Source organism: Lathamus discolor, chromosome 6, assembly GCF_037157495.1.
Source record: "Lathamus discolor isolate bLatDis1 chromosome 6, bLatDis1.hap1, whole genome shotgun sequence".
Taxonomy (NCBI): domain Eukaryota; kingdom Metazoa; phylum Chordata; class Aves; order Psittaciformes; family Psittacidae; genus Lathamus; species Lathamus discolor.
Window position 1 is genome coordinate 88,618,257 of NC_088889.1, and position 27,594 is coordinate 88,645,850.

General features: G+C 56.1%; 2 protein-coding genes across 5 annotated transcripts in view; one reads left to right on the forward strand and one right to left on the reverse strand.

The window, feature by feature from the left end:
* Positions 1-3,491: 3,491 nt before the first annotated feature.
* Positions 3,492-13,185, forward strand: FSCN1 (fascin actin-bundling protein 1). The gene is made up of 5 exons (XM_065684586.1): positions 3,492-4,332; positions 9,726-9,882; positions 10,306-10,427; positions 10,672-10,839; positions 10,934-13,185. Exons 1-5 carry the CDS (start codon positions 3,510-3,512, stop codon positions 11,134-11,136), a joined length of 1,473 nt encoding a protein of 490 aa, XP_065540658.1. The 5' UTR covers positions 3,492-3,509; the 3' UTR covers positions 11,137-13,185.
* A 1,864-nt stretch (positions 13,186-15,049) lies between these two features.
* RNF216 (ring finger protein 216) overlaps positions 15,050-27,594 on the reverse strand; it is an 81,664-nt gene continuing 69,119 nt past the window's right edge. For all 4 annotated transcript variants that reach the window (XM_065684588.1, XM_065684589.1, XM_065684587.1 and 1 more), the window contains 3 exons: positions 27,312-27,534; positions 19,001-19,070; positions 15,050-18,325 (listed from right to left, as the gene is read on the reverse strand). In XM_065684588.1, coding sequence (XP_065540660.1) covers positions 18,006-18,325; positions 19,001-19,070; positions 27,312-27,534 — 613 coding nt within the window. In that variant the 3' untranslated portion in view covers positions 15,050-18,005. The remainder of the gene's footprint in view (positions 18,326-19,000; positions 19,071-27,311; positions 27,535-27,594) is intronic.

A 27,594-nucleotide genomic window follows, 5' to 3' on the forward strand; every position in this document is an offset into this window, starting at 1 on the left:
TTACTGCGCCCGGGATGTAATCAAATCAGGCTAATGGGATAAACCCAGCTAACAGAGCACCGAGCAAGCACCACAACCTGTACCACCACCTCCCCTGACGGCCGCAGGATACGGGCACACATCTGAGCCCCAGTGATGCTCCACCGCTATCCCTTGCTTCCATACCCTTGGTGCTGAACAAGCCCTCTCGAGGCAGCATCCCATGGAAAAACTGCCCTGGAGCGTGATCCGCTGCTCCGAGCCCCTCTCTTGGGGCCGCCCTTTGTTCTCCCCTGTGCTGAGCTGCTGCTGCTCTGTTAAATGCAGCCTAATGCAATTTTAATGAGGCCGGGCGCCTGCCAACTGTCGGGATAGGGCAGCAAGGCCGGGGTGTCCCCATGGCCCCCCCCCGTTGGCAAGGGACACCCTGGGGACCCTGGGAAGATGCAGCCCCCAGGCAGGATGCTGCGCCTGCACTTGGGGTCCAGCGCTCCCCATCGCTGCGTGGTTTTGGCACCAAGGTCACCCCATCCTGCACAAGGGCTCCTGGTGTCACCGGACCCTGTCCTGGTTGGGGATGGAGGTGGCCGGAGAGATGGTGGCCACCCAGCAACGCAGTCCCCAGTCTCTGCCATGCCCCTCCATGGGGTGAAGGGGGTGCCTGTGAGTGCAAGGATGAGGCTGGCAGCTGAAGCCGAAGGGTACCCGTGCTCCAAGGGGTGACACCAGCTCCGGACACCCCATGACACAGCCGTGCCCCAAGGGGCTGTGTGTGCATGAGGAGAAGGATGCGGACGGCCCAAAGCATCCCCTGGCTGCTGCACCTCCTCTGGTCCCTCTGCCTCCACCTGCACCCAGGGATGTCCCCGTTGGAGGACACGGGGATGGAACAACCCATTGCCCCCCTGTATCTCTTCACCATGCACTGCTTCTGCCCCCTCCGAGCCCCTTGTGCCTGCTGTTGGCACCAACCACGCAGCCAGCTCCGTGTTCAACCCCCATTTCATGAACTAAAAGCCCCAGGATCACTCTCAAAGCCGAGCAGCATCCAAGCGCATCCAGGCGAGCAGGACAATCCGAGGGCATTCCCGAAGGCGGGCACGACCAGGGACACCCCATGACCAAGGCTCCTTCTCTCTTTTGGAGCCGGGCTTCATTTGAAGCCCCAGCGGGTGACCCAGGCAGCCCCTGCGGAGGGGACGCATCCATGCTCCGGAGAGCCCTTGTCATGGATGCTGTGCGCTGCAATCGGGCCTCCATCGGGAGCAGCGGTGACCTCAACCGCATTCAATCGCTGCCGTGCAAGGCAGAGAGGGAAACCCGGCTCCCTCCTCCCTGCTCCGGCGCTCCCGCACGCACGGATGCACTCGGGAGGCGTGAATTTGGCCGCTCCATCCTTATCCCGGCAGGGCACCGGTCACCCTTTGCCACCACAGTGATGCGTGCGGATGGCTTTAGAGGGCGTTTAGGGCCCTCCCGTGCCTGGCTGCACGGGATGCAGGCAGGCTGGGTGCAGGCAGGCTGGGTGCAGGCAGGATGCCCACCGCATGAGGCAGGCAGTGCCAGCCTGGGGGTGTCAGCGCAGGGCTGCCGGGCGATGGGGACAGAACAGGACGGGTTATTCTATCCCCGGATAATCGCTGGGTTATTTCTCACACAGAAAAGCCGTTTCTTTCGCAGCCTCGCCACCATCTGCCTGCTGCAGCAGAGCCCAGCAGCTGCTTGGCCTCACGGCCGGGTCCAAGAGGAGCAGAAGGGGGTTTGTGGGACAAACAGGGATCTGCTGGACCTGGGGGGCTCATTTCCAACCCAGCGCAGAGGCTGCGGGGTTGGGTTTGGTTGCTCTTGGGGTGTCTGGATCCGCAAGCACAGAGCAGGGCTGGATGAGGCATCCATCCAGGCAGACAAACCCCATCCGCAGCAGGCAGCTTTGCCCCGGGGTGGTTGTGCCGCACCAGGGGCTCCAACCGGCACGGCCAGCGCGGAACCAGTGGAGCCTGAGGGCATCGGGAGCTTGGAGCAGCCTTTGTGCCAGCCAGCCCTGGGTGCGCGCTGGGGCACCCTCCAACCCACCCCGCGCTCCAGCTCTTCCCTTGTCCCACTTTGGCTGGAGCAGGTTCGGGTCCCTGATCCAGCTGGAAACCACCCCCTGTGCCTCCCCCAGTCCCTTTTCCTCCCGTTTCCCCATTTCCCCTGCTGCGAGAGCTTCACATCCGCTCCTGCCCGTCTGCGTTCCCGTGTCACAGACAGGAGAAGCATCCCTGTCCCTAAGGAGCAGCACAGGCGGCTCTCCCCGGGCTGGTCCCTTCCCACCTCGGGGCCAGCCCTGCCATACGTGCCATGGCCTCGCACACAGCAGCGCTGCCCACCTACACCCTGGGATGCCTCTGGCTTTGCCGCAGGAATCCGGCTTCCCAAGGGCAAGGATGCTCCAGCCTGGCTGGTGCCTGGCGCAGGGCGCTGGGATGGCTCGGAGGTGATGGGGGCATCTCTCATCCTTCTTCCCTTCTGCCCTAGAGCCCCGCACCATGGCCAACGGCCCTGGAGGCACGGAGGGGTGCAGGGGGGTCTGGCAGTGTCTTGGAGTGGGATGGGGACCTGAGATGCAGAGGGAGTTCTTGCAATGCAGGAGGGGGACTTGCAGTTCAAGGGGGTGTCTTGTAACGCTGGGGGTGGGCTTATAATGGGGGGGGGGTCCTGCAATTCAACAGGGCTCTTCCTATGCGAGGAGGGGTCTTGTTATCCAGTGAGGGTCTTGCAGCGCGCAGGGGGGTTCTTCTGTTCAAGGGGGCTTTTGACACGCAGGGAAGGATCTTGCCATGCCGAGGGGTCTGGCAGTGTATGGGGGTGGTCCTGCAGCTCAAAGGGGGTCCTGCTGTGCCTGGAGGGGTCTTGTCGTGCAGCGGGGGCTTGTAATGCTGGGGGGCCCTGCAGTTCAAGGGGGCTTTTGTAACACAGGGAAGGGTCTTGTGTAGTGAGGACCTGCAGCAGGGGATGGTCCTGCAGCTCAAGGGGGCTTTTGTAATGCGGGGAGGGGTCTTCCCATGCAGTGGGGTGTCCCAGTGGGTGTCCCAAGGGGGTGTCCAAAGGGGGTGTCCCAGTGGGGTGTCCCAATGGGGTGTCCCAGTGGGGTGTCCCAAGGGGGTGTCCCAGTGGGGTGCCCCAATGGGGTGTCCAAAGGGGTGCCCCAATGGGGTGTCCCAGTGGGGTGTCCAAAGGGGGTGTCCCAAAGGGGTGTCCCAGTGGGGTGCCCCAATGGGGTGTCCAATGGGGTGTCCAAAGGGGTGTCCCAGTGGGTGTCCCACTGGGGTGTGCGTGTCCCGCAGCTGGAGGGGCTCCGCACGCACGGGAAGGGCCTGGATGCTGCGGGCGGGGGGCGCTGCGGGGGGCGGCCCCGCCGGGCTGCGGGGGGTAGGAGGGAGGCGGTACCGAGGCGGCCGCGCTATAAAGGCGGCGTCGGGGCGGGCGCGGCGGCAGCGGCGGTCGGTGGCGGCGGCAGCGGCAGGGGCAGGGGCAGGGGCAGGAGCAGGATGACGGCGAACGGGACGGCGGAGCCGGTGCAGATCCAGTTCGGGCTCATCAACTGCAGCAACAAGTACCTGACGGCGGAGGCGTTCGGCTTCAAGGTGAACGCCTCGGCCGCCAGCATGAAGAAGAAGCAGATCTGGACGCTGGAGCAGGACGGGGAGGACTCCAGCGCCGTGCTGCTCAAGAGCCACCTCGGCCGGTACCTGGCGGCCGATAAGGACGGGCGGGTGAGCTGCGACAGCGAGGAGCCGGGCCCCGACTGTCGCTTCTTGGTGGTGGCTCACGGCGACGGGCGCTGGTCGCTGCAGTCCGAGCCCCACCGCCGCTTCTTCGGCGGCACCGAGGACCGGCTCTCCTGCTTCGCCCCCGCCGTCTCGGCTACGGAGAAGTGGAGCGTCCACTTGGCCATGCACCCCCAGGCCAACCTCTACAGCCTGGCCCGCAAGCGCTACGCTCACCTCGGGCCCCGCCGCGACGAGCTGGCCGTGGACCGCGATGTGCCGTGGGGAGTGGATGCCCTCATCACGCTGCTCTTCGTGGAGCAGCGCTACAGCCTGCAGAGCTGCGACCACCGCCTCCTGCGCTCCGACGGGCGCCTCGTCCCCGCCGCCGAGCCGGGCACCGCCTTCACCCTCGAGTTCCGCTGCGGCAAGGTGGCTTTTCGCGACGGGGAGGGCCGCTACCTGGCCCCGTCGGGCCCCAGCGGCACCCTCAAGGCAGGCAAAAGCGCTAAGGTGGGCAAGGACGAGCTCTTCGCCCTCGAGCAGAGCTGCCCGCAGGTCGTGCTCCGAGCTGGCAACGACAGGAACGTCTCCACCCGGCAAGGTAGGAGGGGATGCGGGGTACACACACGCGAACCTCGGCCGCCCCCCTGCATCCCGCGGGCATCGCCTCCTCCGCAGCCCCTGCGCTGACCCGGGATCAGCAGCTCGGTGTGACCGCCCTGGAGCCCTCCATCTCGGCAGCATCCCCTGCCTCCGACCCCATGGAGTGCCCCTCTGCATCCCCCCACCATCGCCTCTTTAGGGCCAACCCTCTTTGACTGAACCCCGTCTTACAGACGCCCCTGCAGCCCTCCTCTGAAGTCGTTGTGTTCCCCAGCAGCCCTCCAGCATCGCCTCCCTGGGCCCCCCCTTCCTCCAGCACCCTCATCCCTGCAGCATCCCCTCTGCCCTGTGGGTTGGAATGGTGAGGGGCCTGCCTTGGGGTGTAGAGATGGATTGGGGGGCTATAGGGCAGTGGATGGGGTCTTCCCTTGCCTTCAAGGAGGCAGAGCAGCCATCCCTCGCCTTCCTACCTGCGGAGCTCATTGTTCACCCAACAAAGCCTCCTCCAAACTCCCCCTTTCCCCCCCTTCCCTGAGCTTTGTCCCCTGCAGATCAGGGCCTGGGGAGGCTGCGGTGCCCCCCATGGGGCTGTATTCCCCGGTGGGAGGGGGCTGGATGCCACCCCCCCCCCCCCCCCGCATCAGCGGCGCACGAACGGCCGCATCCTGCATCCACCCGCACAAAGGCAGCCCATCCTTGTCCCCTCCGCTCGCTGCCCCCCGCCTCCCAGCACCCATGAGCATCCTCCTACCCCCCCCCCAGCCCCATGGGTGCTTGTGCAGGACCGGGGTGGTGGTGGTTGGGGGGGGGGTGTCCCCGCTCCGCGATGCTGGAGGTGCCCTGGGGCCCATCACCGGCGCGTCGGGTCAGGCCGGAGCACGCCGGGCTCGGGATGGGTGCGAGCACGTCCCGGAGCCTGGCGGAGGGGGGGGGGGGGGAACGAGGAGCGGGGAATTTCTTTTGTGTCTATGGAGCACCTCAAGGTCGCAGCTGAACCCTCGCAGCGCCTCGCAGGGACCCCAATCGGGTTTCTCCTTCCCGAGGGCGAAGCAGCCCCTTAGAGAGGAGAAAGAGCCCGCAAGGAGCCCTTGGGACCGTTCGTGCAGGGGGATGGGGAAGGAGGAGGAGGAGGAGGATGGAGGAAGGGAAGGAGGAGGATGGCGGGAGGCTGCCGCAGCGCCGTGGGGGAAGGGCTGCTGCAGCCCTTTGTCACCGGAGATGGGGAAACCAGATGTGGGGGGAGATGTGCGCGATGGGGCGGCGATGGGGGGGACCCCATGGGCGGGAGCTGCTGCTGGCGGAGCCGCTGGCTTTGTGTGATGGGGGGGGATGAGGGGGATAGGAAGGGAAGGGGGGGGGAATCCAAATCTCCCCAGCAACAGGGGGCTCTGGGCTGTGCCCGGCCCCTTTCCAAGCAAAATAGAGCGGGGAGGGGTGCGCTGGGGCTGCGCATCCTTCGCTTCGAGTCCGTTCTGCCTGGAGGAGCCGTTTCCACACGGTTCATCCCGCCCGGCAGCAGCGAGAGGCTGGGAGCTGCTGCCTTCCCTTCTCCCGCAGGGAATGCGCCTTGTCCCAAGGTTATGGAGCAGGCGGCGGAACAACAGAGGCCGGAGGAAGCGGCTGCAGACAGCCCTTGCCCCCGCCGCGCTGATAAGCGCTGCTGGCTGATGTGCCGATGGCCGCAGGGATGCGGGATGCGGGATGCAGGCAGGGAGCAGCTGCGGCTCGGCGCAGGCTTACGGGAAAAGGCAGCTTGTGGAGCCAGGGAGGGAGCAGGGATGCGGTGTTTGTGTCCCCAGCGCGGATGAGGCCACGAGGCTGCTGTGGCTCCCCTGGCTGGGAGCTGGAGCTGGTCCAGCCTTGGGATAGCGCTGTCCCATGGGTGCCGAGTCAGCTCCTGGCGTGGAGCCTGCTCCCTGTCCCTGGGATGCCGGCGTCAGCATCCCCTGCCCACAGGGCACCGGGGACCACGACACGGCCAATGCCAGGGTGTGGGGCACGAGGTGGGCGCCAGCCCCTTCCAGCGGAGCCGAGCCGGGGCCCAAGGAGCGCAGCCTCCGCCCGGCTCAATGGCTCCTTTCTGGCCCCGGCTGCGCCAACAAAGGGCCCTTTGTGGGCACCAGGGTCCTGAGCGCTGCGAGGTGCGCGCCGGCCTCCCACCCCGGGGAGGAGAGGATGGGAGAGAGGCATCTCGGGAAGCGGGGCCTGGGCAAGGGGGGAGCAGGCCTGGGCAAGCCAGGCTGGCGATGGGAGCTCAGCTCCCAAGCCAAGAGCCCTCGCGGCACGGGGGAGTTGGTGCTGGCTGCGGCGTGGCTCGTCTCGGTGATGCCAATTGCTTGGGGGGTGCCGCAAAGCCACACGAAATCCATCAGGAATTAGCGGTGGGTTTTCCGGGGAATCCGTGCGCCATTCCCCTTTGTGACCCCTTTGCAGAGGAGCTGCTCGGTCCCCGGGTTGCTGCTTTTAGGCAAAACCAGGCTTGGATTCATAGCTGGGTGCAGCAAAAGCCCATCCAGAGGGCAGGGAAGGGATGAGTCTGGGAGCACGTGCGCGGCAGCGGTGCGGGGTTGTGGGTGCCGGAGCCCTGCAGGGAGGCCAGACCTGACCTGTGCAGGCAGAGCTGGGTGCAGCATCCCCAGGGCTGCTGGGCACAAGGACCCACATCCTGCCCAGGAGGGCTTGGAGGGGTTGTGGGGTGCTGCTGGTGCAGTGGGGTTGGGGTTTTGGGGGCATAACCATGGGGTTTTTGAAAGGGAACCTCTTGGCCTATGGGGAATTGGAATACGGGAAAGGTGCCAGCTCCCAGCCATGGAAAACCAGCTCTTACCGTGTGGAATTGCCCCCCTGGGTCTGGCCATGGGGCAGCTCCAGCTGGTTGGCCCGTGGGTCAGCCGTGGTCCTCCAGGCTCTTGGCTTCCTCTCCATGGAACATCCCACTGGGTCTCACGAGCATCCCGGGATTGCTCTAGGACACCTGCATGAGTTTAATGGAGAGGGTAAGACTTCTCCAGGCCAAAAATGCCCCCGCGCTGGGTCTGTGGCTCCTCGTCATGGCACGGAGGTGGCACAGCTGCTGCAGACGGTGGCTCCTTTACATGGACAAGCTTTGGGAAGTGCATGCTCTGAGGAGCCCATAGCCCTCCATGTGCATCCCCCATCCTGGCCTGGAGAGCAGTGAGGGCCGGGGGCATGGATCCTGCAAACCCAAGCAGTTGGCAGTGGCTGGAAACCTCGGCAGAGGTTGGGAATCCCTTCCCTGCTCCAGCACGGGCTCCCCTCCCCATCCTTCATCCCCACTCCGGCTCCATAAGGACCTTAAGCTTTGTCTGGGGAAGCCAAGGGGACACAAGCACCTCACCCCCAGTCTCTGTCTCCTCCCCAAGACCCCCACAGCAACCCCATGCTGGAGATGGGGCGCTCCCATTCCCATTCCACATTGGGAATGCCGGGGGGGAGGCACAAACGTGCCTCCTCTCCCCCCCCCCCCCCAGCTGTAATTAGCAGCTTCATCAAGGTCAGGCTCCAGACTGTGCCTTTAGCACCAGCAGTAATTAAAGTGATTGCAGCCGGAGCGGCTGGGGGAGAGCTGCGGTGGGGCGGGGGGGACACGGCTCCATCCGCAGCCCTGGGCTGCACAATGGGGGCACAGCCAATGTCCTCTGCCATGGGGACCGCTCTCCTGCACCCACCATGGTCCCAGGGCAGTTTCCCCCATCCCACCGGCTCTAACCCCCCTGCTCCGGCTCAGTTACAGCCCTTTGAAGCTGCTCCTGCCCTAATTGCATTCCTTTCTGCTGACTCGGTGTAACCCAACCCAGGTTTTGGGGGGGGGGGGGGGGGGGGGGAGACCCTAAGCCAGGCCCTGTGAGGCAAAGCCAAACCTCAGCCCCCTGGTGAGAGCGTGGGCGACTGCTCAGCAGTGGGGTTCATTGCGGGTTCATTGTGCCCCATGGTGGGGTCTTTGGGCTCTAGGGATGGTGTTGGGAGGCTCCCAGCGCTCATCTCCAGCCCAGCCCATCCTGCACCGCAGCACAAAGCATCACCCCCAGGCTCTTCCCCAGCCTGGTGCCTGCAGGTCAGGGATACCTGTCCCGGGTACCCAGGGAGCAAAGCAGCACCACGTCCATCAGGAGCTGTGGAAGGTGCTGGAAGATGCCTGTTGGAGAGGGGATGCTGTGAACAGGCAGCAGTGCAGCAGCCAAAGGACAGTTTTGAGCGTGGGAGATAAGCTTACAGCCAACAAAGCAAAGCCTTCAAAGCCCTAATCCCTTTGGGAAAGGTGGGAGACTGATATGCAAAGCAGAGGCTGCTCCCTGAGGGCCACTGGATGGGGATGCTTGTTTGGGAGATGCAGATGGGGCCATGGGAAGCTTCCAGGTGCTGCAGGATGTGGGGGAAGACGTCTCCATTTCTGAGTGTCTGGAGGGAGATGGTCCCTCCCCTGACGGGACTTGCTGGGGGCTTCCCAATGCAGAAGGGCCATGAAGGCTGCTGCAGTCCTGAAGGCATCCCAGTGACCATGCATTGAGTGATGTGAAATCTCAGCAGCTGAGGGGGTTGAATGCATTGAGGAGGTTCCTGGCCCTAGGAAAAGGCAGATTTGGGCAGAAAGCTGGTTCTGGGGCCCATCTCCACTCATCCCAGCTATAGGAAGGCAGGGAGAAGCAGGGCTGAGGACCATGCCCCCCAGCTCCCTTCCCAAATCCCGGCGCAGCAGCTTCGCTTTGGCTCCAGGCTTGTGACTCCCATCCCAAAAGCATTTTTAGGCAGAAATCCACCGAGCTGGAGCGCACCGGAGAGGATTTGGCCCTGCAGGCCCTGACTAAGCAGGTTTGCTTGGCCTCAGTGCCTGTGGGTGGATGTGCTGGTGGCCCCAGGATGGGCCGCATCCACCTCTGGGGCAGATGCTGTCTCTGGTTCCGATGGGGTTTTGGAAGCCAGGGAAAGGCTTGGCTGCGATGACAATACACGGATGAAAACCAGTGCCACGGTCCTTAAACATGCCACGAATGGAGATTCATAGGTGGTGAGGTGGCCTCTGGCAATGGATTGAATAACCTGGTTGTCACCTCCAGGGGAAGAACTACAGCTCTTTCCTGTGTGAATTATCTAAGTTGGTTTTAGCGTGGTGCTTCATCGTGATGGAGAGTCCCGAGCTGGAGCTCGTGGTTGCATCAGCTCAGCCCTGGTTTATGGCCTTAGCGCTTGAGCAACCAAATGAAGCCTGGATTTGAACCCCAATGCCAGGGGGAGGATGCACGTGAGGGATTTGGGAGTCACCAAAGCCCACCCAGGAGCAGGAGCCCCTTTTCAATTGGGGTTCCTGGGGTGCAGGGGTGGGTGGGCTCCCCCCTCCAGGACCCCCAACCTCCATCTGCCTCTGCCCCACAGGGATGGACCTCTCGGCCAACCAGGACGAGGAGGGTGACCAGGAGACCTACCAGCTGGAGATCAACAAGGACACCAAGAAATGCGCCTTCAGGACCTACACTGGGAAGTACTGGACCCTCACCTCCAACGGGGGCATCCAGTCCACCGCATCCACAAAGTGAGTCCCCTGTCCTGGATGTCAGCGACCCTTCTGCATCTCCCAGGGGAATCCGAAGGGGATTTTCCAGCCTCGGTGCTCATCCCAAAACACTTCCCGGCAAAAGCAGTGAATTCCCTGGAGAGCTGGGGCTGGACTGGGGCTTTGCCACCCAAGAAGTCCCTCAGGCCACGTAATCCTTCCCGGCCGGCTGGGGCTGTTGAAATGCTTTTCCCTGCAGCTCAACCCTCTACTGACCGAGGCTGAAACCCCAAAGTGCCTTTGGCTGCCTGCCTCCTGCCTGCTTCCCATCGGGATGGCCACCGTGACGTGGCAAAACTGAATTGAATCAGGGTCTCCCAGTCCATCCAAGGCCCTTACTGGGGTGGCATTGGCAGGGTCCCCGTCCCTTGCATCCCGCTGACCACCCTCTATACCCTGCAGGAACGCGAGCTGCTACTTCGACATCGAGTGGTGCGACAAGCGCATCACCCTCAAAGCTGCCAACGGGAAGTATGTGACAGCAAAGAAGAACGGGCAGCTGGCGGCCTCCATGGAGACAGCAGGTAAGGGACACCCTTGGGGGAACCCCATCCCATATTGGGGTGGCAGAGGATGAACGAGGTCCCCCCTGAGCCAGCCTCCTCTTCCAAGTGATGCTGAGAGATGCAGGCAATGTTTTCACATGCTGTGGGGTGGGTGGGAAATGGATGTGGGGCACAGCTCACCCTCCTCACTGCTGCCAGCCATGGAATCCAGACTCTGCACCCCCATGGGATGCACTCACAGCCCCTTTCCCCTCTGACACAGGCGAGACGGAGCATTTCGTGATGAAGCTGATCAACCGGCCCATCATCGTCCTCCGCGGCGAGCACGGCTTCATCGGCTGCCGCAAGGTCACCGGCACCCTGGACTCCAACCGCTCCTCCTACGATGTCTTCCAGCTCGAGTTCAACGATGGAGCCTACAACATCAAGGGTGAGTCCTTAGGGACGGGTATCGGGGTGGGAAGTGACGGCCATTGGCGCCCCGGTGGTGGCTCACGGGGCCACCTTGTCCCCTCTGCCTGCAGATGCCACTGGGAAGTACTGGATGGTGGGGAGCGAGTCGTCCGTCACCAGCAGCAGCGACAGCCCCGTGGACTTCTATTTTGAGTTCTGCGACTATAACAAAGTGGCCATCAAAATCAATGGCAAATACCTGAAGGGTGACCACGCCGGGGTCCTCAAGGCATCCGCCGACACCATCGACGCCTCCACCCTCTGGGAATATTAATGCACTTTAGCGTACCTCCCATTGCCAACTTTGATTATTCCCCCCCCCCTCCGTCCTTGGTTTCCTTTTGGGTTTCGTTTTCCTCCTCTCTGTACAAGGATTTTCCGGCTGGCTTGTCCTCCCCTCCCACTGCAGAGCTGCTGCCTTGGGGGGGGAGGTGGGGCTCTGTGAATTGAGAACTGGAAAAGTGCTGGGGCAGCCTAGAGCTTTGTATTGTCCCCTCCCTCCAGGTTTGCTGGGCTTGGAAACTGCCATCCCCCTGCTCCCGGCCCCGAACATCACCTTAGGTAGTCTATTTTCCTCTCCTCAGTTGAAAAAAGGGAATAAGATCACCTCTGCGCTTGCTTCTGCCATATCAGCACTGGCACCGCCTCAGTCTGTGCTGCCAGTGTCCCCTGGAGCACCCGCCCCATCCCAACCAGGGGCAGAGCCACGGTGCTGGGCTCAGCCAGCTCCCCCCCAGCAGCTTCTCTTTGCTCCTGGCTTTCGGGGTAGGATTCATCCCCAGCTGAGCCACAAGAGGTGACCTTACATATCACAGCATCCCCGGGGCTGGCGCGGGATGGCACGTATCCCTGTGGAAGGGCCAGCAAGCCGATTCCCTTCTTCCCCATACACCTGGAAATGAGTTTTGAGGGTGATCCCGTCTGGAAAACCTCAGCTTTTCATCTCTTGGAGCCCCACACTCCTTGTGTCCCTCTGCCCCTCCTTGTGCTTCTGGCTCTGGAGGAGCATCACAGACCCCTGTGGTGGGTCCAGCCTGGCTGGTCCTGCTGCTGTGCCGGGGAGGGGATGCTGTAGGGGGGATGCAGAGCAAGCCTGTGCTGGGTAGGGAGCTTCATCCAGCCCATGGTGGGCTTTGGTCCCTGGCTGATGGAACCTCCCCTGGGTGGTGGCTGGAAGCATAAACTGCAGCTTTTGGTTTACAGAATAGAGAAGTTCCTTAGCAAACTTTGCACAGTGATATTTGCTCAGTACCTTGTTTCCTTCCTCTCTCTCTCTCGTCAAATACTGGAACAGTGAAGGGAATCACTGCACACCTAATGCTGAATTGGGAAGCGCCCGTTCCTGTGGGCTCCCCCAGGGAGGGCAGCTCCTGGTCCTGGGCTCTCGTGCCATCACAACTCAACTGGAAAAGAAAAGAGAAAGACCAAAACAGTATTTTTGTTAGTCTCTATTTATATATGCTCTCCATGGCACTGTGTTACCAGCTGTTCTCTGTACTAGGTCTGCATTAGAGTATAACGCTGTTCGTAACGGGTGATGCTGACGTGTTCGTTAGGGTGTTGAAAGGCACTTTATCCTTTGGGGCCTTCCCGGGGCCGGTATTTGCTCCCTGCAAACACACCAAGGAGCCTTTTTCCCCCCGCCCCACACCAAGGGTGCTCGCGGCATCGCTGCCGTGCCAAAATCACTGGTCCCTATCGCCGGAGGCAAGGCAGGGGCTCCTCAGCCTTAAAGCCATGTGGAGGGTGGAAACCCCTCCCTAGGAGCTTGGTGCTATCCTCTCAGCTGGGAGAGCGAGTGGCCTGTCCCCTGCCACGGGGACAACCCCAGCCCAGCGTCACTAGCCAGTGATGGGGATCCCATTGGGATGCTACCTCGGCTCTGCGCTCACATCCGGGGGCTGCCTGCGCCCACCCGGGCACCGCTCTGCCCCTCGAAGGACCGAGTGTCTTGATGAAGCCCTGAGTGACCCTGTGACATGGCACACACTTTCTGCTGGCCTTCACCCCCCGCTTTGCCCCGTGTCACCTCCTCCCTGTCCCCCTGTTGCAGTTTGAACCGTGTAAATCCTGCTCCGGCTTCTTCTGTGCGACACTAGGTCAAACACCTCTCCTGTCTCCTCGTAGCGGGTGTCGTGACTCTCTGACCAACATCTCACTCTGAAAAGTTAAGGTTTGGTTTTTATTTTGGGGTTGTTTTGGGTTTTTTTTTTTTTTTCCTTAATTATTATTTTTTTGTAAGTGCCATTTGTATAACTTAAAGAAAATGAGCTTCAAATGGAGAAAGATGAATAAAAATAAAACCTGCATTCGGATACAAACAGAGGTGCGTGGTGTGTCTGGTGGCTGTGCCTGGAGCTGCAATGGCCTTTTAATGGCATGAGCCTGAGCATGGAGTATCTGGGGGCTAGATTGCTTTGCTGTGATTGAGCTGGTTCTAGAGGGAAGGGAATGGTGGCCAACAGGCTCATCCCCACCAAGCAGCTCCAAGGGGATTTCAAAGGGATTCTTACCTGGCCAGGAAATGCACCACGAGTAAGGGCTGACCATGGGCTGCATGATGGATAAGACAAGGGGGGATGGCTTCAAGGTGAAAGAAAGAATATTTAGATTAGGCATTAGGAGGTGCTGGCACAGGGTGCCCAGAGAAGCTGTGGCTGCCTCATCCCTGGCAGTGTTCAAGGCCAGGTTGGACAGGGCTTGGAGCAACCTGGTCCAGTGGAAGATGTCCCTGCCTGTGGTAGGGACTGGAACTGGATGAGCTTTAAGGTCCCCTCCAATGCAAACCATTCTGCGATAGCCAAAGCTGGCTGAGGCTCCTGAGATGCTCAGGTCACCTCCTGAGATGCTCAGAGCAGCCCCAAGCCATCAAGCCCCTGTGTGCCTTAGAGGATGGGTGACCTCTGCATGGCTCGGGGACATACACCAGCGAACCAGCTGCCCCTGCAGCCAGCAGTGATGCTGTGACCCTTCAGCCTGGCAGTGCTGGGAAGGAGCTGCTTTTTCTCCCTCTGGTTCAGGTATTCTCCCCCAATACGATGCCCCTAAGGGGGAGGCACCTACCGGGAGGGAAGAGCAGTGGGATGCTGGTTTTGGACGCATGGCATGGTGGGGGGCAGCGGTGAGGCCCCTCCTCCTTTGCTTGGTGGGATGGAGAAGGGGAAGATAGAAAAAGATCTAAGAGACCTCAGGCTGGAAGGAGGTGGGAAGCCCATCCACTGCAGCCCAGGCTGAAACACAGCATCCAAACGGAGCTGGGATGTGCCCCCAGCCCTCCTGGGACAGTCAAAAGCAGCCCTAAAACTCAACCAGCCCTCTCAGGTTTGATGCTGGGGCCAACCTCAGTTTTGGCTGTGAAGATGGGGTGCAGCACATGCTTATGGGGGGGCTGGGGATCAACTCCATCCCCCGTGCCACGAGCAGCCAGCCCCTTTGCTGCACTTCATCTCCTGCAGCAGGCTCAGGACCACTGATGGGCTCCTGTTCGGCTTATACACATCTAAAACTGGTTTGGGAAAAGCAAGATTTGGGGAGGGAGGGGGTGCCCAGCTCCCCCCTAAACACACATCCCGATGGGCACAGCGGGAAGGGCATTGCCTGGAGGGACCTTCAACTTCAGGCACAGGTTCAAGCACCACAGCACGGGTGGAGCAGAGGAAGGATGTTCATTCCTCACTCTAAACAGGGGGGAATGAAGGCAGGAAACATGGAGCAGCTCCAATCACCACGTGTGCACCTTCACCCCCAGTGACATCCGTATGGGCATGAATGAACCTGGCTGTGGCACCCATGGGCTGTGACACCCAGCCTGGGCAGGAGGACCCTCACCCTTGCCTTCTCCCTGCTTACCAACACTTCCCCCTTTGCTTTCAAGCAAGGCGGGGGAAAAGCTCCCCTGTTTCCTCCCCCGCCACACACACATCCTGGTTTCCATTTAAAGGAGTGCCTGGAAACCATTTTCTATCCCATCCACTTTTTCCTCGGGAGCATGTGGAATATATTAAGCTTTTCCTGGAGGGTCCAATGGGTTTTGCCTTGCGACTTACAGAGTTTTCAACCACAACAGCCCTGCCTGCTCTGCTGCCTGCCATTAGCCCCAGCATCAAGCTGGCACAGTCGGGATGGGAGGAGGATGAGGATGAGGAGGATGATGATGGCATTTCAGCTGGAATAAAAAGCACAGAGGGTAAAAGTCAGAGTGCACAAATTTATTTACAAAATAATTCAAATTACAATATAAGACAGGAACTTTTTACACACTGCATATTAGAATGGTTCTAACTACCAGAAGGTAAAGAAAAATATCCCTTGTTTGGGTTGGTTTCTTTAATAAAACACCTATTTCTTTTCAGCTATTGTTATACAAAGTGGCAGAACATGCACATCTTTACAGGGCTTCTTTTAACAGAACGTTTTGCTAAGTGCAAATACTAAGTTTCTCTTCTCCCACCTTTAAGGCAAGTAAAACGGAACACTGCAATTATAACCAGAAGTACCTGTTACGGGCACAGCAACCTCCCTGGCCCCCTGCGAAGGATGGATGGCTGCAAGGACTGCAGGGCAGGAGGGAAACGGGGTGGAGGAGTTGGAGACCAGATCAGGAGGGATCTGGGGGGGGGGGGGGGAGTGGGGGGGTGCAGTAAGGTTTGGAGTTGTTTCCCTTCCTATTTGTATATAAATCAACACAAGCCCTATCAGAAACCTCTGCACCAGACACCAAGCACAGAGTCGTCTTCTCTCAGACACAGACCAGCTCAAGGCTTTCTCCCCTTACATCCATCAAGCAGCTCCAGGTCCATGATGTTTGTGCCACACACACAAGCAGCAGAGGACCCCCACGTCCCAACCCCAAGGATGGACCGCAGGCACTTCCCACCTCTGCCCGATGCTTCTCCATCCCTCTTGCTCCACCTCTGCGCATCCCTGTGCCAAGGCTTTACTCCTGATGCCCACACATCCATAGACACACACCAAAGGATCCCCCCACTTTGCACAGGTGGGTATTGACGGACAACCCCAACCACCCTGCTGCAGGACGGAACACGCTTCAGGAAGCCTGAAGGGCTCATGCAAGACTTGAGCACAGAAAACCCCAGCTATGAACCAACAGAGGATTTCCTTTCTGTAAAGGGAAGGCAGCCATTCTTCTCTTGACCTGGGTCCATCTTCTCACCACCTCTTAACGCTGTGAACACAGCCGTCCTGCCCGAAATCCAATGGGATGCTGCTCCTGCCTACCACAGGAATCACTTGGTGCAAGGCAGGATGTAAAATCGCCCAAACCCCAGTTGAGCAGTAAAGAACAGGCTCCTGCAGCCTCAAGGCTGCTCCCAGAGGTAAACTGAAGGAAGAGATGGCAGCAGCAAGGGAACACCATTTGGTTCTTAATGCTAGAGAGACCATGGCATGAGAGCTGGAACAGAGCACCCCACAGGGTACGTTCAACCCATGGGCAATGCCCAACAGTGGGGAAATTGCTGACTCAGCTCCAAAAGGCATGGAAATTCCCTCTGGAAGAGCCTGCTGGGGACAATGGTCTCCAGATGCTGTCCCAGGCACCGGTTTATCCCGGGAGCATCCCACTGACAGCCCTGAGCCCATCACTTGCTGCACTCCCGAGGGGATGCTGCGCATGAAGCAGTCACAGAGAGCTGCAAGCAAGGGGTGGGCAGAAGCTGCGAGGTGGAGGCAGGGAGTTTTACCTAAGAAACCCAAATGAAACCAGAAGATGGATGCTCAAATACAGCAGGGAATAACGGGAAGGGCACCCAGAGGGTTCCCAGCAGGACAAAGCCCAAAGCAAACCACCCAGGGAATGACAGCTCCAATGGGATGCTGTAAGCTAGCCCAGCATTTCTGGGAGCGAGGTTTTTATCCACTCCAACCATATTCTGTTCTAGAGGGGACCTCTAAGAGACAGAGCACCCAAAGAGAGGTCAGGAAAGGGCTTTGTGCCAAAGCTCCTCCTGCAGCCCAGCACCTACACCCCTTGCTTCTCACAGGGAAGCTTTGCTGTTCCTATCCCCTCACTTCCTAAGCCCAGCAACACTCACCTTTGCTGTTCCCAAACTGATTGGGCTGAAACACACCCCGTTAGGAGTTCCCATGTGCCATGGAAGCAGCCAGCTTCCTGCAACACAGAGCTGCAGTGCACGCATCACTACAAGGGTAATCCCCAGTTTTCCTGCCACATCACACAGCACTGCGTATGTGTCTAATAGGGTCTTAACCCAAGTAGTTTTTGCTATGATGGGCACAGCTTGGCTCTGGGTGCTTCTCCAGCTGTTTGAGAACCATGGCCAGAAGCAGGGAGAGGTTTGGGCTGTCAGATGGGAACAGCAAAGCAAAGGCCACGTTTTGGAAGCTGAGACACCCTCCTGTGGGGATAAAAGTCCTGAGTCCTTTCAAGGGGGCAAGTTCAGTTCAGCCAAAGATCAGGGTACCTGCGTCTTGTGCTCCTTGCTAAAGCCTCAAGACAGAACACGGCTCTGGGCCTCCCACTGAGATCTCAGCAGTGAGATGGCTGCTGCATCCCATTACCCCACTTTGAGAGTGAGAAGTGCTAAAAACACTTCACTGACTTGGTATGGAAAAGTGTATTTCTGTTGTGAGGTGCTGGCGGGTTACAGGGATGCTGGAGAACATGGGAACATCAGCCTTGTGCCTCTCTGCAAGCAGAAGGGCAGCCAGCTCCTGTTATGTTGCTCCTGAAGGTCTTACTCAGATACAGTCTCCCTCTTTACCCCCAGACTCACTTGTCTGTGCAGCAGCTGCTCCAGCCAGCAGGGAAGTAGGATATTTGGGAAGTCTCCAAGGAATGGCTGCATCCCTGCACTCCACAAAGTGTCACTTTCCCTCCCAACAGCTGCCTGAACAGGCTTTGTCAAATCAAAATCACCTGGATGCCCAGCACAGGGAGAGATCCCTTGGGAAATGCAGCACCAAGGCCTGTTGCAGCACAGGGTGAAACGTTTGACTGCAAAGGTTCAGAGAAGCTCTAGAGAGGGATACAGTGCAAAGACAGGTGAATCAGGGGTCCCCTGGCAGCTGGATAATCCAAGAGGAGCTGGAGAAGGAAGGGGGGGTGATGTTATAGGGTGGCTTTGCCCTGCAGTGACTATGTCAAGTGCTGTTTGAAGCAGGTCAGAACTGCTGGCGAGGCTGAGGGCCAAAGTGCATAGGCAAGTTGTGCTCCCGCCGAGCATTGATCTGGGGGAAGTCAAAGTTTACCCTCATGTTGGGTAATGGGGGCACGTAGGGAGCAGGGACAGGGCGGATGTGGAGTGGGATGTTATTGTACAGGGGACGGACGGGAGGCAGCTGGAAAGGAGGGTGCATGAAGGGGTAGGGGCACATCCGGGGAGGATGGAAGTTCTGAGGAACAGGTCTGGGGATGACTTCAATCCTCTGGATTTTCTCCACAGGCTTTTCTACAGGAGGGCCGATCCGCTTGAAGCTGTTCTCTGCAGAGGGGAGAGACACGAGAACCAGTCACGCCACAAACAAGCCTTGCATTTGCAGTCAGCATCCTCTATCCCTGCACGCTCCTCAAGCACACTCTACAGCATCACTGCTTGCCCCTTCCATGCTGCAGGCACAGCTTTCCAGTTTGGCTCTTTTCACCACACCACAAAGGTTTTGCTGCCCTTCAGCTACTTGGCCAAGTGGAGAGGAGACAGGTCTGTGCATCACAGAATCACAGAATCCCAAGGGTTGGAAGGGACCTCAAAAGATCATCTAGTCCAACCCCCCCACAAGAGCAGGGTAACCTACAGTACATCACACAGGAACTTGTCCAGGCGGGCCTTGAATATCTCCAGTGTAGGAGACTCCACAGCATCCATCATACCCGGCACCAAAGGAGCTGAACACAAGCCTTGTGCCTCCCCACTATCACAGCAAAAACCTGTAGGCAACAGCACTTTAAAGCCAGACAGGTTCCTAGGGTGACGGCTTGCACTCCTCTCTGGAGCAGTGTTTTGGGTGATGCTTGGTACAGCACAGAATGCATGGAGCAGCCTGGAGACAGCCAGGCTGTGGGGAGAATCCAGTGAAGGTCCAGACTTGTCAGGAGCTGGGATCTACGCTCTCCCATTGCCCTCAGCTTGATGTCAAAGCACAGCTACAGACTGACTTACCTCCATTTTTCTTCCTCTGCTCCTCTTCAGCCTCTTTCTGAATCTCCTGGATTATCTTCTCATCATCTTCCTAGAAATCACAGGAATACAAGAGTCCGTGGGTTAATTCCTGCTGCAGCAACCTATCCTCTCAACACTGCTTTTCTTTTCAGCACGTTTGCATGGGGAAATAAAAGGTGAATTCAGCTGAATTGTCCTCATTTGGGGTTGACTTAGATTTAGTGCAAAGCAAGGCTGCGAAGGGGGACTGCAGCGCAGAGCTAAGCCTCCTCTACAGAGTAGCACTAAGAGGCTTAAGATCAGTTTTCCTGGGAGATTGGTGCTAAAATCCATCGCCTGGATGGAAACCAGAGAAGTGCAACCCAGCTCCTCCCATGCGAAGCATTGCTGAAGAGCTGTTAATCTTTTAAATGGCAATAGTCTATTAAATATTTACATTACCCTGGCACTTCCAGAGCTTTTGGCCCAACAGCTGGAATTAACACAACTTAAATCCTGGCTCTAGTAGCTAAACTACTGTGACGAGGCCATTTAGATCTTATCTGTAACTCTGAGGAGGGCATAAATCCCAATATGTTTCTTTTATGTCTATCTAGAGGTTATAAGAAGTATATTCAGACCCGCTGCTCACCAAGAACACAAGGACAAGCCAGAAGTGGAAAGCATCATTCTGCTTCTTGTCACCTTTGGTTTTCCCAACCCAAAGGGGCAGCAGAGACCAAACAATGCAGAGAAGCTTCAGGTAGCTAAGAAGGATGGCATTTATGCCACCATTTACTAGGTCAAGGGATGCACAAAGTCCTGGAGGAAGACTGTGCAACTCCTGAGCTATAAACTGTCTGCTCCCAAGAAGAGGTGTGAAAAATGAGTTTCTTCACTGCACCACAGCATCCAACAGCTATCAGGGTAACAAAGATCACACCCAACAGCTCAAGAGACAACTCCCTTTCAGTGCCAGGCAGCAGATGCTTCTGCTGGCCATATGTGCAGTGACGGCAACAGAGGTCCCCCTGGTCTCTGCAGGGTTGCATCTGCTGCTGCTTCGTGTCCATTGGGATGAAACATTGCCTGGCACTTCCAGAAAACAAATGGGAATAGCTAAGCCGCCTGGACAGTGTTTGTGCTCTTAATGTTAGTTATTGGGGAAGAAGGCCAAGAACAGGAGCTGCTGCTGACACACAGCACCTGCATCAGGCACTCGGATGCTCTGGTGCTAAGGAGCACTTCGCGCTTGCAAACCAGCAGTGGAGCTGGAGGGAAACCCCAAGCCCCCCACAACACACAAGACTCTGCCTCAGTTTATCCATCCTCATGTCAGCTTTGCCAAACCCGATACCTTTCTTCCTGAACACTCTTAATGCGGAAAATAGCCTCTATTTTAAAGAGTGCTGGAACTCAACTCGAAACACGCTTCATGTGTGCCGCTACACTGAAGTTATTTTAAGTCTAGCCAGCTTCCCAGTTCCAATCTTACGGTCCTGCACGTGTCTAGCATGAGAAGCTTGCTAAGATGTTGCCCTTCTCCAGCCTCCAGATAAGGTTTCCCTGGGAGACTGAAGTTATCTTAATCTGCAGAAAAACATCCAACTCGATACTTGCCTCCCTCTTATTCTTCTGTGAGTCAACAGTTAAAATGAAGACGTTCCAGGACATGCTTTTTTCTTTCCCAAGCAGGCTGCTTCCATGGACTGCTAATTACAGCCTATCTATCTCCATAAAAACTGCTGAAGAATGGCTCTTCTGAGCCTATACAGAACTTCTAATTACACCCCAAGCTTCAGACTGTGATGTTCCCTGGCTGGAAAACAACGTGGGCATGCTCTGCAACAAGCACCAAACATCCTCTGCTGCTTTGCTGCCTGAGCAGCCTCTCAAAGGGTGGCCCAAAACTTCATCTTCTGGTGTTCTCAGAATGTATTTTGCAATGCTGTTGACGACGGAGAGAGCCACATCTCCCATTTTATTGCCACTTACTGGAAAAGACTTACCTGAAAGGTTGTCTTTAGTTATAGGACAAGAAACACATCTTAAGCTCAACTGAACAAGATCACCCGATCTCCATCCCTCACACAAAGGCATAAACCTCACCTTAAAGCTTAGAAACACACAGAAGACCCTTCTAACTTAAAAAGAAAAGCTTTTACTTCAAGTCTGAGATTAACCCTCTGAAATGGTGCTTTCCAGGGACACCCCATCCTGACACCACCCCCTGTGATGCTGCAGCTCCTGCAAATGCTCCTGTTGATACCGGTCAGTCCTGGTTGACATCAGGGGAACAGGACACATGAAAACACAAGATCCTCCTGCAGTGAGGGCTACACAACCCTCCCAGTTTAAACTGCAGCTGACCTCCAACACTAATGAGGATCCACAAAGCCATGTGCCCCCAGGGCCGGAGAGCCAGCTGCACGCACACCAAGGTGATGCTGGCTTCAATTACTGCAGCTCCCAGGGCGACAGGGAACTGCAGAACAGCAAAGCCCATCTGCCAGAGCTCTGAAACCAAGTCTATCTTGCAAGGACAACATAAACCACATCACTTCAAACACACTGGCCAGAGATCCATATCCCTTTCTTGGTCTTCAAGAGGGGGTACACCTTACAGCACACCTCCTAGATGCAAAGGACATGCCAAGACCAGACCCAAATCAGGATGGCAAGTTGCTGACCACTTCTGTGACTAAATACCAGCAGAGATATAAACAAACTACACAGAATCATAGCATGATTTGGGTTGCAAGGGACCTTAAAGCTCATCCAGTTCCACCCCCTGCTATAGGCAGGGACACCTTCCACTAGAGCAGCTTGCTCCAAGCCCCTGCGTCCAACCTGGCCTTGAGCATTGCCAGGGATGGGGCAGCCACAGCTTCTCTGGGCACCCTGTGCCAGCGCCTCAGCACTCTCACAGTGAAGAACTACCTTATATTCAACCTATTTCTCCCCTGTTTTGACTGAACCCATTACCCCTTGTTTTATCACCACAGCCCCTGATGAAGAGTTCCTCTCCAAGGACAGCATTGCTGCCCCTCTGCTGATAAAAGTGTATTCTCACACTGGAAGGTTAAGGTATTTACACTCAATCCCACACACTGAACCCTGGCTTTGAATTTTTCTTTGCATCAGGATTCCTGAAGCACCGGCATCCATTAATACAGAAAGAGTAAAAATACCCTGTACAACATGCACCTTCCTACCCAAGCAGCTGACGTTACACTTGGCAAGTGCTGGATACAGAGCTCAGTTCAATACCTGCAGTATTTAGGAAACATCCACATCCCAAATGGAACAAAATAAAAAACAATGTGCACAGCGAGACAATTTCAGGGCATTTGTGAAGGAAAACTGGTGCCACAAGTTCTGCTTATTCCAGTTCGCATCAATGAGAATCTACGAGAAGCAAAGGCAGGGTTTTGATTCCACAGTAACTGGAGGGAGGTGACAGATTCATCTAGGGTAAAGCATCCACACCAAAAATTAAGCTTTCATTAGCCCACTTAGGGATAGCTTTTGTGGCGAAAACCCCATTTAATGTCACATGGAGTGGAGGCTGCAGCACAAGCTCAAAAAGCCTCATGTCCGTTTGCCCGAGCGGGTTCAAGTCCCTTAATAAAGGATTAGATTATGATTCTAATAGCCCATTCAGTGGCTGCATGGATTGAAGGGACTGATCTTGTCATGTTAACAGTCATCTTCCTGTCAGCTGCCTTGCCTACAGCAACAAAGATAAAACACTAAAAGCAACCCCCAAGCCCTGCTGGGTCTCAGCAATGCCCAGCCTGCATGGGTTTAGAGCAAGGATGTTACTTGCTTCTCCTCCCGAGAGAAAACAAACAGGGCAATGCTATAGTGTGGCCCTTCCCCATGCTCTGTTGCATCACGGGAGAAGGGAGGTGGCCAAGAGGAAAATGCAAAGGATCTGAGATGTATTCACCCTTCTTATCTGCAAACACCGCAGAAAGCAACCGTGGTTATGAAGAGCAGCTGCATTTTAAAGTGGCAAAACAGGACTCTTCTTTGCTCCAAAGCTGATGGTGGAATGCTCTTTGCAGGAGCCATCCCCAGTCCTGCGGCCAAAACCACCAATGTTCATCCCTGAGAGCCTGCCCTTACAATCCCACACCCGCAAAAGGGTCTCGGCCCGGAGAAGGCTTTTCCTTTCATCCCTCTCCCATTGAATCCAGGGAATGCAGTGAGCACGGAGCCAATCACAGCAGAAAGGGTGGCTCCGGTCTGTGGCTGGATTAACTAAAGAGCTGGGCTGGGTTGCTAAGCGAGGCACCTTTTCATGGCCTGTTTCAACAATGCCGCATCCAGCATCCACGCAGGGCCCTGCACACACAGAGAAAGAGCTGCTGGAGAAACAAACAGCCCATCAGAACGGGGAAATACAGCAGCAAAGGAGATAAAAGCTCTGCAAATCACACAGACACAACCTCCCCCAAATAAACCCTCCTCTGCCCTGAACAAAAGTGCCATCCAGGGAGCTTCTGAAAGCTCTCCTCATCTGTAATTACTAAGCGTCAGAGGAAAGCTGCTGCCTGCCTCCTCAACCAGGAGAAACAAGAGACCTGGGAACTATTCCTGGGCTGCATAACCCCTCCCCTGTCTTCAGAAAGTGCCCCCACCACCACGGTCTCCCCCTTTGTGGCTCTTTACAGCTTGCTTTTTCCACGTATGTGTGGCTGCAGCCGTTCCTAATAAACTTGAACTGATTTTTTTTCACGACGGAGGCTTCCAAAGGACTAAAGGGGTTTTATTTCAAATCATTCCCAGATCAGCTGCGGAGATCCTGAGCAAGAACAGGCATCGGCTGTCTCCGGCATGTTCCTCCATGCAGCAGGAAGCAGGGGATAAAAGCAGGCTGTGTTGTAACTGGAACAGGGCATCCGCAGTGCTGCAGGAAAAGGGGGGCCAGGACGGGGATGAAGCACATGCTGGCGTTTAAGACATGCAGAGTTATTTTAGCAACAGGCATTCCCTATTGATGGCTTTCTGTGAACAGCCTGAATTAACTGCATGCTTATGATTAAGGCATTTTATAGGATGTTGAAAAAGAAGGGTTTAGGGGTGTTTTCCCCCCTCCAAATCCCAAAGGCAGTGCTGTGTCCTTCATGCATTACCTTAATGCATTTGAAGTTTTACACAGTCTTCGCTCACCATCTTCTTTTTATAATGCTAGAAGGAGGAGTAATTGCAAACACCTTATAATGATTAGTCTTCTGCTTTGAACTTTAATGACGGGCCTTTGGGAGTGTTTTAAGAGTTTACTGAAAACATCTTAGAGTTTAAAGCCAAAAAAAGCTGCTATGTAATATACTGATAGTCCAAAGAGGAGTATGAAATGAATACACACAAGAGCAGCACCTGGTTTACCAAACCAGGCAGAATGCATTAGTCAAACTGCACCACAGGATTTGCACGTACCGGTTAAAACACACAAAGCTTTGCTATAGGTATTTCGAGAGGAGGGAAATCACAGCCTCGAGTCCCAGAGCCAATTCTCACTGCTCCATCCCGAGCTTTGTCTCTGGCAACATTGCATCAGCCCCTGCAGCAGCCAGCAACGTCTCAGCGAGCCGAGCCAAAGCGAGCACGGGCGTTGCAGGAGAGGAACATGAGGAGTTCTGGCCAAGTGAGAAGAGCTCCTGGCACGTGTTCATATCCTACAGGGGTGCAGGGCACGGATGAGCTCCCGAAGAAATGCAGTGATTAAGTGATTAATGCCTGCAACCCTGGAAGCTGCTGACCGCAGCCCGATTGCAGCTTGTCTCTGAGCCAGCAAATATTGCACCACTGCTTTTAAATCAGGCTCCAGCCTCACGACAACACAGGCATAAGATTCTAACTAACCTTTCATTATGGGAAATTTTGCCTGCTTTATTCTCTCAAGATCATTCGAGACAAAGACTTACAGATGCTGCAGTTCCTAGAGGACTGTCTTTAATCTGGTTTTAGCCCAAGTTAATGAATAGGTTCACTTATACTTTTGCAAGAATCATTTCAGCCTCAGAAAACGTTAAACACTTGGAAAAGAACAAAGGTTCCCTACTTAAAAATGAATTTTGCTTTAAGTAATGGGGAGTGAGACCCAAACCCAAAGGTATGAAATCACCCAGGTCTGACAGAAGGCTCTAACATCAATGAAACGTGAACAGACAAGACCGTGTTACCGTGACCATGGCACCAGTCTGCTGTGAAGATGGTTCTAAGTTAAGGCTGTACGTAAGTCTATCAGAAATCAGAACGAAAACATCCTGTCACCCTCTGGAAGCCAGGCTTTGGTGCCACACGTGTGCCCTCCCCATGTTGCAGCAGAACCTAGTCCAGGGAGAGGAGTGGCTGCTCCTTAGCGATGGGCTGCAGTTTCACAGGCAATGAGACAACGCATCTTCTCTGTACTCACATGTGTGGCTGCAAACATGTGCAAGCTCACAGCAGATACCCTCTTCCTATACTTACAGCATCAACTGTCTACTGATCTCAACAGAACAGAAGAAATTGAGCCAAAAGACGAAACAGGAGTTGAGAAAGGTACAAGAAGATGCCAATGCAGCAGCCAGCAAAGCTGGGATGGGGTAATCCCTTGGATGGACATCGTCCCTGACAAAGGACAAGCCATTCTATGACCTCTTCCTCTTCCATATCCCCATGTCAAGATTCAAATTCATTCCCCCTCTTCACACCTACCACGTTAATGCCAGTTTCCATGTCCCATTTGAGCATGCAGATCACCCAGGTGGGATGGCGTTAGTGTCAGTAAGCCCCTCACAAAGGGGGATAACGCACAGAGATCTCCATCACTTGAGCCTTAGAAGCCAGCACTTGACTTTCACATCATTCTTTGCAGCGAGGAGAATCACCCAACTTCACCTCCCCAGCCTCCAGCACTCCATCCGCCAAAAAGAAGAGAAATAACAATAATAACTACTAAAGAGCAGTGCCAGCTCTTTGCTGACAGTGGGAAAGTTTCTTTGCCACAACATTGGTTCATTAGGGAGCTGGCAAGGGCCTGGCGACAGCGTCCTCTTTGTGCTGCCTATTTATTTATTTATTTTAAAGTACAGTACGGGTCTTTTGAGAGGCCTCATGTTTTCTCTGGCTCTGAACAAATGCCAGCACCCAGCACAATCAGCAGCCTGATAGGAACAAAGGATGCCAGCGCTGCCGAACCCTGAATCACATCCCGGTGGAAAAACGAGGAGGAGTGGGGCAGGAATCTGAGGAGCGCATATCCAGGTGCCAGAAACGCTACAGGGGTGTCTAGAAAGAGATGTCTGTGTTTAGTTTAACACCTCGCATTGATAGGATAATGCAAGGAATAAAAGCAGGCAAGCGGAGGACTGGGAAGTTGGTTGCGACACTGCTGGGAAATCCCCAAGAGCCTGCAGATAGAAGGGAAAGATTTAGAGTGGCTTTTCCTTGGCTTTGTGCAAGCGCAGGATTGTGCACATTCCCTGCAGAAAGAGGGGCTGGGAGCAGTCTGGCAACTGCAGCAGCCCGAGACAAAGAAGTGTTGGGAACAACAAAGCTCAGACGAGCCCTGGGAAGGCAGATCCACAATTCACATGGCTCTACCGCTTTGTTGTCACCAGGAAATTCAACTCCTGCCCCTACCTACGCTCCTGGGTTTCTGGTATTGAAGACCTCTATTTACAGAGAGCCTGCACTAAGTTTTCCCATGCTCGCCACAGCTACAAGCTGTATTAAGTTACTGCAGATTCCCTTAGCGCTCAGTCTACGCTTCAGTTCTCTCTCTGCAGCTGTTGACAACAGCCATGAGAACAGACCCAGCTCTAACTCCGCATTGTTGGCTTCCAGGCGGTTTTCTCCATGGGTCCATCTCTGCGCAGGGATTTGCAGAGCCAGCAGCTGGATGATCTGGGCAGCAAAAAGACACAACCCCCTCCTTGCTTCCAGATGCAAAGCTGTACCAAACAGCATCTCGGCTGCAAAATGAGTCCAAACAATCCCAATGCTGGCTACTGTGCCTGGTGCCAGCACACGCTCTCCACCAGCTCTTTCCACAAGCCCCTGAACAACGCTCAAAGCACTTCCAGCCAAACCCCTTGTCTAACAGAAGCTGTTTTTCCATAAAGCAGCAACGCTCCCTTCCAAGTTGTGGTCAAATGTGCCTCTGTGCTGATGCAGGCTTCTCCAGTGTGTTTTTTAGCTGCCTTGGGAGAGGAAAAAAGTTGGGCTGTCTAAAGCCAACCCTCTTCTCTGGTGGAAAGCATGGACTTCAACACGCTGGCATGGAGCAGTAACTGGAGTCAGGGTGAAAAAGCATTCACAAAAGTCCTCTGTTACTTACTGTGGGATCTGTCCAGAGAGAGCACTTGTCACAGTCATGGCAGGGGACGCCGGGAGACCGGAGGTGTTGGCAGAAGTGGTCGTACCCGTTAATGGCAACCCTGCAGAGGTAGCACATCTGAGCACCGCAGCGGCAGGACATGCGGTTGCAACCCTCCGATTTAATGAGGCTGGTGCCACACTTGTGGCACTTTCGAATCCGGGCTGCTGTCATTTTCTCTTCTCTGCAATGCAAGAAGAGGGAGAAGAATGAGAGAAGGGGCGTTTGAAGCCATCAGCCTGTG